At 39.3% G+C, this 11,950-nt stretch overlaps 1 protein-coding gene across 4 annotated transcripts in view; it reads left to right on the top strand.

Moving 5' to 3' along the window:
- Positions 1-3,517: 3,517 nt before the first annotated feature.
- Positions 3,518-11,950, top strand: part of kcnh1b (potassium voltage-gated channel, subfamily H (eag-related), member 1b) — a 68,937-nt gene continuing 60,504 nt past the window's right edge. For 2 of the 4 annotated variants that reach the window (XR_010927959.1, XM_067585744.1), the window contains exon 1: positions 3,526-4,955. Coding sequence is in view for 2 of the 4 variants with exons in the window: in XM_067585744.1 (XP_067441845.1) it covers positions 4,883-4,955 (73 nt within the window). In the remaining 2 variants the exon portion in view is untranslated. The other 2 variants (XM_067585747.1, XM_067585746.1) reach the window with 2 other exon arrangements.

Below are 11,950 nucleotides of genomic sequence, written 5' to 3'. Positions count from 1 at the left end.
TATACTGTCTACTAGTCTAATCTATTAACTGATGGTTTTACATATAAAATATTGATCTGAAAATTAGTGAGTAACTAAAGCTGATAGGTATATGAACATTTTATAAATATTTCCCTGGAAGTACAAAGTAGTATAAGTAAAATACAAGTACTTCAAAAATTGTACTTAAGTACAGTACTTGACTAAATGTTCTTAATTACTTCCAGCACTGGTTTATAGGATCATATAAAGTCATACAGATAGTTTTGGTTTTATGAGATGTTCAGATACAATTACAGTTCAAAACATTTAAAATGACATTAACGAAATTCAACAGTAACGTCTCTTTTCACTAAAGTTTTCATAATTTTCTGTATAACTGTAAACAGAGATATTATTTATAGAGAGATAAGCTGCTGGCGAGTTCACAAATTGTAATTTTCTTCACCGTCAAAGACATTTCTTTCAACTCAGCACGTTTTATCTGAAATATGCTAGAAAAGTACGTAAACACAGCAGACTACACATGCAGCAGAGAGTAATCTATTAGTTAGTTTGTGGTCATTTGATTGAAACCTTTTCAGTCTCCAAAAAACAGCATTTTTACTTTATTTCTATTTATGTTCCTCTCAAAGTCTTTTAATAGCTTCAAATATGAGTGTTGCACATTTGTGATTGTTATTATTATTGTGAACTCGTCCTTTAAGTTAATCAAAGATAACTTCAGTAAATGTAGTTTTAGCAGTTTGTAGTCGCTACCAACAAGTATCAAATATGTGGTTCAACATTCTTCATTTAACACTTATGGATCGACCGATTTGCCAGATTTTTTTAAAAGTAGTTTGGTGATTTTCTATTTCTTCATGTCAACAAATCTACAATTAATTGATCTACTTGCAAGCAGATCAATTAACTTTGTTTCTGTTGTGTTACTGATATATCTTATTCCTCCGTTGTGTCAAAACTATTAAAACACGTCAATGAACATGTTCCTTCATCACCATGAACACACACACACACACACACACACACACACACACACACACACACACACACGCTGCACAAATACTCACCAAGCACAAAATGTGGATTCATCCGCTGCTGAAAATAGTCCCAAACAAATATACTATTACCTCTTGTTTGTTTATTAAAAACAAATAAAGACCAGCTGTTTTTGGAAATTAAATATGAAACTATATATTTGTATATTTTTTTAAGACCGCAACTATCAATAGGGCCTCAGCGGCTAATAATTTTGTCATTAAATTGATTAATTGTTTGGTCAATAAAAACATCAGAAAACACTAAAAGCCATTAAAAGGTGAAAAAATGTCAAGGTGACGTCATGAAATGTCTTGTTTTGTACGAGCAACAGTGTGAAACCCTAAAATATTAAATTTAATATAATAAGAGTAGTATATATATATATATCTATATATATAGTAAGACAAAGAGTTCTCCGTCAGATTTTTGAGCATTTTTACTTGAAAACTTAAACAATTATCAAAATAGTTGCTGATGAATTTTCTGTGGATTGACTAATTGATTAATCGTTGCAGCCCTACATTTCTTAACGATTTAGTTCTTTATTAATAAAGAGTTTTACTGAGAAGTGAAAAAGGCAAAGGTCCCTGACGTAGCGTGTTTGCTAACTGCTTGCTAACTGTCAGTTAGCTAGCTTGTTAGCTCGGCCACTATCACGACAATAAGATCCTTCAGTTTATTCAAAGACATCCTGTTTATGTATCATGTCCTGCTGTTTCCTGACTGTGTGTAAAACATGTTTGCTGTTTTTACTCCGACAGAAGAGCTTCAGTACAACTGGAAGGACGAACCAGCTAATAGCTACGTTAGCGCCCTCCATTTTGGATTCTCCAGCTCTCCTAGAAGTTAAACAACAACAGCGGCACAAATATTTCCAAAGTTTATTCCATTGGAGTAAATAGATTTCACTGCTAAAAAGGTCTTTTAGATGATAAAATGTTACAAGTTGTTTTTATATCCAAAATTAAAGTCCAGAAAACAAAAAGGTTTTCCTTTTTATGAACCTCGGGTATCTCATTGCTCCAAAATGCAACATTTTCAGTTGATACTCAGCTGTAAGCAGTAAATATGAATTCATGGCTTCTCCTCCAGAATAATAACCAGGTTAGAAACCTCAGTGTCAGTTTCAGCAGTTCTATTAAATCTGTCACAAAATCAGAAACTTATAAACATCCCAGAGATTTCATGTAAATACAACATTTGGAGAAACTGGCTGGACTGCTGTGATGGACTTTTCTGCTGAAGGACTTCCCATGATGCTCCTCCTCCTCCTCCTCCTCCTCCTCCTCCTCCTCCTCCTCGTCTCCATCTGTACCATTGATGCGTGTCACTAACTTGGCTTCTTCCCCGGAGTTTTTATGCTTTCTCATCTCTCAGGTGACCTTCGGCTGCGGACCGACTGCTGTCCAGCGTGACGCCTCATCGCTGCTGCTTATTATTATTAGTCATATTTCTATTATTATTATTATTATTATTATTATTATTATTATTATTATTATTATCTTTGCCATTGTTATTATTATTGTTACTATTGTTGTTATTATGCTTCTCTGTGTCTCTCCCCCCTTCTGTCTCTCTTCACCCAACCGGTCTAGCCAGATGGCGCCCACCTAGAGTCCGGTTCTGCTTGAGGTTTCTTCCTGTTAGAGGGGAGTTTTTGTCGCCAAGTGCTGCTCACGGAGGAATGTTGAGTCTCTGTAAATTAAAGAGTAGACCTGTTCTATGTGAAAAGAGCCCTGAGATAACTTCTGTTGTAATTTGGTGCTTTATGAATAAAACTGACTTTCTCTGGTTTCTGTGGTCGGACAGATCCAGTAGATCCAGAACTCTGCTGCTAGCATCCTGACAAACACTTAAAAATCGAGTAGTTGTCAAATCACTAAAGTTTTCCTGCTCTGCTCTGTAAATCTCTGAATCTTTTCAGACAGTAAGAAGCTTCCAGAGCTCTCAGGCCAGCTGGTTCTGGTCTTCCTGTGGTCCCTAAAGCTAAACATGATGAAGCTGCTTTTAGCTTCAGCTCACATCTGGAACAAACTACCTGAAGACACATCTGTTTAGTAAAATTTTAAAAGTTCACTTAATAATTTTTATCTTTTAAATGTCAATTACCTTTTTTAAATCATATTTAATGTATTTTACTTCTCTATTGCTTTTACTTGCTTCTTTTAGTCTTGTTTTTCTTTTTCTTTCTGTTCTTGTATTATTTTGCATTTTGTAAAGCATCTGTTGAAAATCTGTTGACTATTTTCTCAATTGATCGATCAGTCATTTGGTCTATAAAATGTCAGAAAATGGTGAAAATCACTGATGTCTTCAAATGTCTTGTTTTGTCCACAACACAAAGATATTCAGTTTACTGTCATAAAGGACTAAAGAAGCTAGAAAATATTCACATTTAAGAAGCTGGAATCAGACAATTTTGACTTTTTTTCCTTTAAAAATGACTCAATTGATGAGAATCAGATGGTGGAATTTAAAACTGTCAAAAGTCCCCATTAAGGAGTCACATGACCGCACCTGGGCAGCAGCTATTTCCTGTTTCTCTGAATCCACCGGCTCACCTGCCCGCCGGCCTCCGGTCCTGGGCTCCAGCCGTCAGGTTGACTTCCGGGGCGGATCGATCTGTACCTTCAGGAGTCCCGCTGGTGGAGGAGTTTAAAGCCTCCTGGATGCGTCTCCAGCTGATCAGCCATCATCTTCCAGACCTGCAACCAAGACCAAACTGGAACATGGACAAGGACAAGTTGCTATGATCGTCGCTCCCTGCGACCTGTTGGAGGCGTGAACAGACCCTGGAACAGTTGCGGGTCTAGTACCTCTCCTGGAGGTCATGGAGGATGATCAGTGGGCGCATCTCGGGTCTCTTATTTGATCTTTCCTTGCGTCTCTCCTGCATCCTCGGTGGGAAGGACCAAGGAAAGGACACAAGTGAGGGAAACATGGATGCGACTGTCAAGAAGTCCCATCACGGAGTCACATGACCGCACCTGAGGCAGGGAGGATAAAAACACACGCGCTCCCACCTGGAGAGGAACCGCCTCCCTCAGGTGCACCACTTCACCTTAATAAGAGTTTAAACCACACAAATACAAAGAAATGAAAATAAAACGGCTCTGCATGTTGAACTTTGGTTTTTTGCCTCATTTATGGGTCTCAAACACACTCAGAAATCCAACAGAAACGATTAATCATTATCAAAACAGTTGGAGATTAATTTAATAGTTGGTAACTAATCGATTAGCCAACTGATCGTTGCAGGTCTATAAAGTACTCTGAGTTTTCTTGTGTAATCATGTAAATAAAGCTTCTTTTGTGTGAACTGAGCCGTTTAATTACAATAAGGAGTGATGTAATGATGTCACGGTGTCTGTAGGTGTCTCTCTACCATCCTCTCTCACCTGTACTCTCTCTCTCTCTCTCTGAGCGCGCGCTAAAGCTCAGCCTCACTGTGGCTGCTGTGGGAGCGCGTGCTGCAACCATCTGCCAATAAGGAGCCTGCTGGGAGAGAGAGAGAGAGAAGGGGAGAGAGAGCGCGAGCTAGAGGGAGACAGAGGGAGAGAGAGAAGGAGAGAGAGAGAGAGAGAGAGAAGGGGAGAGAGAGCGCGAGCTAGAGGGAGAGAGAGGGAAGGAGAGAGAGAGAGAAAGAGAGAGGGAGGGAGAGAGAGATAGAGGGAGAAGGAGGGAAGGAGAGAACGCGAGCTAGAGCGAGAGAGAGGGAGGAATAGAGAGAGAGGGAGGAATAGAGAGAGAGAGAGAGGGAGAGCGCGCGCCCCTACTCTACAGAGCGCAGGGCTCGTGCAGCATCAGATATGTGAGCGGCGGGAAGCGGCTCTGCCTCGCGCTGCAGGAGGACGGCAGGATGGCGGGAGGACGGCGGGGTCTGGTGGCCCCTCAGAACACTTTCCTGGAGAACATCGTCCGCCGGTCCAACGGTAGGATCCGGTCCGGTTTATACGGTTTATCCGGTTTATCCTGCTGAATGTAAACGGTTTAAAGGGGCTGTTTGTCGCGTGAAGCGTCTCGTGGTTCTGTTGGGTTTCTGACAGAAAGCTGCACATGTCCAGTTCACAGCAGACTGCTAGCTAACACTCACTACTTGAGCTAACAGGTATATTACACAGCTGTCTTCATATACAATTATGTCTTTTTAACAGTAAAATAATCATTTTCAGTTTTTAAAGCCGAGCAGCACATATTTACCCGCATTTTTAGAAAGTTTAATTATGCTAAATGCCTTCCCCTTTATTCAGCTTCATATATTTAACCAACGTTTACACGCAGATATAAAAAGACATATTTTCATTTTTAAAGCCAAATGAAGTTATATTATGCTTCACGCCTTGCTGCTTATTCCTGTATTGAGCTTCCTAGTCAGCCGAGCTGTGAACTTGCTGTATATTTGACAAGAGAAAAACGAACAAGTCAATATATTCAGAATTTAAAGTAGCTCTACTTTCTTTTTCTGTCTTATTATAAGCTATGACTTGTCAACCCTACATTTGACTTGATATGAATTTAAGGGTAAATTTAAATCATTGGTCAACAGAAAGAAATTTAAGTGGCCAAAACTTTGATTATCAATTAGTCATTTAAGTAATTTATCAAACAAATAACCAAACTTTTACAGTCCCCACTTTGTCCCATTCTCCATCTTTTACTCTGATCTGTGTAATTGTGAATTAAATACAGTTTTGTTTTGGACTGTTGGTCGAACAAAACAAGAAAATGTTTCACCGTGGACTCTGCAAAAAATTGACGTAATTGATGTAATTTTTTCACTATTTTCTGTTATTTTAAAAAAATAAAACAATTAATCCGATTATGATTAATAAAACCATATTTTACATTCATATTTAAAAACTTAACTACATTTTCCATAGTAGCATGATGAACCCTCATCCTGTCATGAATATCAGTTATTTTTGTTTTAAGATCGTCAGTGGGCATTTTGATAATAATTTTGATAGTAACATTAAATTAAATAAATGCTTCCTAGTCTGTATTAGTATTTTAAAAAAATAAAAATTCAATAACTATTAAACATTCACACCAACTAGACCCAACGGGAACGTTCTTATAACCAATGTCACCAGGAGTTACCAAGAAACATTTCTAACAACCTTTGGGGAACGTTACAGGAACATAAGTGTTTGCTTGCCCGCCTATTTTGGTGGACATGAATCTTAATAATAGCCATAAATTTGTGGTAATATTAATCTAATAATGAGGAACAAAGGGACTGAAACACTGTGCAAAATGAGCGTTAACACAAGTCGTCAGAGGCTTTTGTAAAAATTCAAAAATTTGTGGGATACTTTTTGGTAGTTAAGCTAGCAGAGCTGCCTGCACTTTAAACATTACACTATAAAAATGAAATGATCACAGCAAGAATTAGCACATAACACAAAACGTTAGTTATTGCTTTTCACAGAAAATGATCACCTTAATGAACAATAATAATGATAAACTTTATTTATGTAGCACTGTTGTAAACACAGTTACAAAGTGATTTACAGTAAAGCAATAAAAGAAGCTGAGAAAAATGTAAAATTTGTTAAAATATGTTATATTTATCCCTGTGAATGTAAATGAGAATAATATTTCATATTGATGATTGGAGCCACAATAATAAGTTGTAGACGTATATGTGTATTTCAGAAATGGCTGATTTTTGTGATTTAAATGTCATCAAATTATAATTATGAGAGAGGAAAAGGCCCTCCACACTATGACAGTCCAGTATGTAAGTTATAATGTCTGGTTGGATAAACCTCGCTGGACACGGTGAGGAATTTAAAAACCGTGGAACGTTTCTGATGAAACACATGAAGTGTGTCAGACCGTCACGTTTCAGACCTTCAGCCAGTTTGTTTATTGTGTCCTTCGCCTCTCCTTCTGTTCTCACTGCTTCAACTGTTTCTGCTCCTTTAACCACGTTTCTTTTCAACTTTTCAGTTTGGACATTATCACATAGACAGACAGGTACAGACCAGTGTTTCCACATACTGTCGTGTACATGTTTTATCCCTCCCCATCCATTCACCTGTGTTATTTACACACACACACACACACTGATTATAGTTCTTGTTAAATTCTTTATTTATACATGTATTTCTTGCTGTTGTGTGAAATCTTGTTTACAAACTATGAACTTTTCAGCGTATTAATGCACAGTTTGATGCTGTCTGTGGGGGGGGTTCATGAGACCTAATGTTAAAGTCTATTTTTGGAAAGTTTGGACTCATGAATCTCTAACACAGTAACACAACACCGCAATTACAGTGAAGTTCAGACCGACAACAGTCGCTCAGTCATTTTATAGCCCGACTCTTACTGGATTTTTGAGACCGTTTAAAAAAAAAACCCCAAAGTGATATCAGCAGATATTTATTCTTTACATAAACACTTCTGATAAGGACGCCTTAAATGTGATTTTTAACAATTGTGACCAAGATGTGTAGTGTTCATAGACTGTATAAAAATATGGACGTAGCCACCGTGACGTCACCCGTTGGTTTTTGAAGAGCGGTTTTGAAGCTCAAAGTGGGCGGCTCCGGCCGTCGCCATCTTGGCAGGACGTGACTCTGCCTAATCCAAAATGGACAAAGAGGCGGAGCTGAGGTGAAACAAGCCACCTAGCGGCTTGCGACCTGTCACTCAAAGCGGCCATTAATTATGCAAAACTTTACAGCTTAATAAAATTTAAACAGTAGAAAAGTTAAGCTTAAGTTGGACAAACTCTGTAACGGAGACACTATTTCTGAATTATTACGTATCCACCCACATGTACGCTGATACGACATACCCGCAAAAAGCAAATACGTGTAAATGTATAGTCCTAATAACTCTTGTCAGTCAGGTTACTGTGTCGTGACAGCTGGTGTGCCAATGTCAAAAGTCTCCGGCAAATAAAACGACGTCACGGCATCGTCCAGCAAAACCATGTCCGTCTATTGGTCGTAGTAATGATGACGGGAACAAAGGAGGAAATCAGGTGACGTCACTGTAGGGAGACAACGTTTGTAGGAGGTCGTCAACAAAACATCAGATTTTAACAGACGAGATCACTGTTCAAACCCTCATATATTAATATGTTGGTGTCTGATAAACCGCACCAGCTGACTTATGTAACGCAGAGCAGTTTTTGGTCTGAACGTTTAGTTAAACGTGATATTATCATTATTTAAACTCATTGAACAGCAGCGTCACAGCGCTCCTGGATGTTGTTATCATGATAAACTACAACTGGATTCATTAACATGACGTTCAGCTGCTGAACCCGATTCACCCCAATTAATTTAATTACACAGAATGACTCAAACTGTTTGTCCCGATGGGGGGCGCCAGAGGGCAGGAAGTGATTAGGAGTCATCCTCCTCATCATCGTCATGTTGTTTGTCAGTGATGTGCAGCCATTTTGGAAACTATTTTAATCTCAGCTCCACATGGGATTTGGGGCAGAATTCAGTTTTTTGTGTTTTCTGTATTTTAAGGCCTGTCAGTTCTTCACTACTATTACAGAATTATATAATATTGAATTAACGATATAAAGTTATTAAGTTCTTGCATTTGCAGTATTATGATTATTATTACGAACTGGGTGTTTACCGCCATGCAGTCGGTGACGTGTTTTCCATCAGAGGGTAGGCGGAGCTAACTTAACAGACTCGCTTGTGCTAGCGTGACATCACAAAAACACGCCTGTAATTACAGATTATCGCCACACGGTGCCGCCACAGAGAACGAAACGGAGATCTTTGAGATTGTTACTTTAAGATTCGTAAATAAATGACGGACACATTAACGTACACAGACATACAGTGTGTTTGACATCAGTTTGGTTATTGATTGTGATTGATTGTGTTTTTATTGTGTGTGTGTGTGTGTTTCCATCCTGAGTTTTTTTTTTTTTTTTTTTGGAGCATGTTAACGCCTGCAGGCAGACGCACGTTATCCTCGTCTCTGCTGGGACTCGACGCAGGCTTTCATTTCAAAAATAAGTGAACGATGTGAAATATTCAGGAAGTGACAGTGATATTGGTTGAAACTGAGCAGAAAATAAAAATCACTCCTTTTGCGGGTTTAAAATTCATTTATAACAGCTGCACCAGATGTTTATTGGCTGTCAGCTTCAACTATATGAAATCAGGAAGTGGAATAAAAAGTAACCAACATCAAAATACCACTAACATTATAATGAAAAGATATGCAGACAGATAAGGACACTTTCATAATTTTCTCTTGAAGTCCAAATCCCTGCTAAGAAAAAAAAAGCAGGCAGACTCATACAGTTTAGAGGCGGAGAGTGTAACTAAGGTCAATTTACAGACGTCCCCTAAACGCCTCACATGCAGGTAGACGCTAGCTAGGCGGCTGCTCACAGAGAAGCCTCTAGTCCCCGCTCAGCTACATGGATGTATAAAGAGAACTGGATACAGGAAGAGCGCCGGGCTTTGAAGCCAATTTGACATAGCGGCCAAACCGTGTAATGACAACGTCACATGATGCACACTGGCCCAAAAATGTTTTTGAGCATCACAACCTCAGCGAAATGACTTGTCTCACTATCACAATTTGATTCGTTTGGTCCGATCCATAGACTGTATAAAAATATGGACGTAGTTACCGTGACGTCACCCGTTGGATTCTGAGGGGCGGTTTTGAAGCCGTCGAGCCGCTCCGGCCGTCGCCATCTTGGCAGTGCGTGACGCTGCCTAACTCCCAGCCAATTAAAAATGAACAAAGAGGCGGGGCCGAATGGCTGAAACAAGCCACCTAGCGGCTGGCGGACCTGTCACTCAAAGCAGCCATGTCCTTCATTATGCATAACTTTACGGCTTAATAAAATTTAAACGGGTGAGTTATAAAAAAAACAAAACCGTTGTTTGTACCAGGCTGTAAACATGTTTATTTCTGCTGTAAAGTTGGGCATTTTAACATGGAGGTCTATGGGGACTGACTCGCTTTTGGAGCCTCAAGTGGTCATTGGAGGAACTGCAGTTTTTGGCTTCATTTTACAGCCCTGGACGCTGCCGCTTGGTCCTGATCACATTTCAGAAGCCTAGAAGAGCCGAAGAACCGGAAGTAGCCGATTCGGCCGGCGAAAGTCACTACTGCGCTCGCTCTATGGGCGGAAGAAGTTGAACTTTTTTGGCTTCATGCGCCACTGAGCAACTTTCATAGGAATGACCGTGGCCGCGCCTCCAACGCCGTATCCAGTTCTCTTGATACATCCATGCTCAGTTACTGCAGCACACACAACTCAGACGGACTTTACTAGACTGGACTGACTTCTACCTGGGCGGGCTGCCCAAGTAGAGCCTACGTATGGTAAACACTGTGTGCTCTTTATTTAATCATTCATGCTCTTGATCCAACAGAATTCACTTCATGCCGTTCTCTCAACTGACGTTCACCCTCACTGTGGATCGCTTGTATTTAAGAAGGTTTGATTTTGATCTTGGACTCAGATATTTGGATCTACTTTTAGCACAACATTGTGTTATCTCTGAGATAATATAACAGACTTTTTACTGTGAACACTTTCATATATATATACAGTTTATATTATGTATTATATTCTCTCAGTGCTTCCTGGCTGCTTTGGATCCAGTGTTGATCAGTAACTGACGTTACAGGGAAACATCGTCTTTATTGCTTTCTTCAAACTTCCGGCTGACTGGCAAAGTAGTGAAATTGAGAGCATGAATTATTAATCTGAGCATGAATTGCTAAATGGAGAGCATGAATTAAATAAATCGAGAGCACAAATTCGTTTTTTTTTTTCCCCGTGGCTCCTCACTGAAGTGTCACCTGATAACAGAAATCTGTAGAAACAAGTCGACTTATTTTTGAAAACACGTAAATTAACTTCCCTCAATCACACTTATAAATTCTTCACTTGTTAGGAAAAACTACAGAAACTAATTCATTTAATAACAACATGTTATCTACCATCTGATTCCCTCTGAAGTTGCTTAATTAAGGCACCGTGGTTTATTTTCATGCTTTAAAATCGAGGCTACCAAAGTCCTAAAGTTCAGCTTATATATTTGTATGAATCAGCTGAAAATATAATGAGGATAAAATTAGGAATTATTAGAATTTTAAGTATCAGCAGGAGAGAGTTTTTAAGGCAGAAATTAAACTACATTTAAATGGAGGTTCTGATGGAAACACAGGGAGATCTTTGGGTTTTTGGGTCTGTGGTTCTCCAGCTGGAGGTCAGATCACTTCTCAGTCGTCTCAGTCGTCGCCACCAGCCGACGAGACGAGACAACAGACGCTCTGAAGCTGCAGTTCAGCTGTTATTAATGTGTTATAAACCAGTTACACACACACACACACACATAATCCTCCCTGTGATGCTGTAAACTGGTGTGTCTGTCTTTGCTGGTGGACTGTGAGTGGCTGTTTGTTCTGTTGTGTCCAACCTGAACATTAATAACCAAATATTAAATAGTGCTCCCCTCATGTCCTGGTTCAGCCATCGTCAGTTTTACTGCAGCTAGAGAGAAGAATGATAATTACATATCTGTCTGTATTAGGGCTGCATGATTATGGCTTAAAGTACATGAAGAACTTGATAATGCATCAGTCTTTATGAACAAAATTCATGTGCTTGTGCTGTAACTGACAGCTGAAGATCTCCTCCTGAAGGTCATTTACTTTACTTTACTATCTTCTCCCTCGTTAAAAAACTCCAAATCTATGAATATGCAGATATGTTTTATTTCCAACTGTTGTCTCCCCTTTTACTGTAAAGTCCTTTCTTAGTGTTTGTGCACTGGAGGCTTCAAGCTTCCACATCACACTTGTGCACGTTGCATACTGGACCACGATTGGCTGAATTCCTAGTCACTAGTTGTGATGTCACAAACCCTGCAGGTGTTAAACTGAGATTTAAGGTGAGCTCAGAGAAACTTTC

The sequence above is a fragment of the Thunnus thynnus genome, chromosome 3 (assembly GCF_963924715.1).
Source record: "Thunnus thynnus chromosome 3, fThuThy2.1, whole genome shotgun sequence".
Taxonomy (NCBI): Eukaryota; Metazoa; Chordata; class Actinopteri; order Scombriformes; family Scombridae; genus Thunnus; species Thunnus thynnus.
This window is presented reverse-complemented; position numbering and strand designations above follow the sequence as displayed.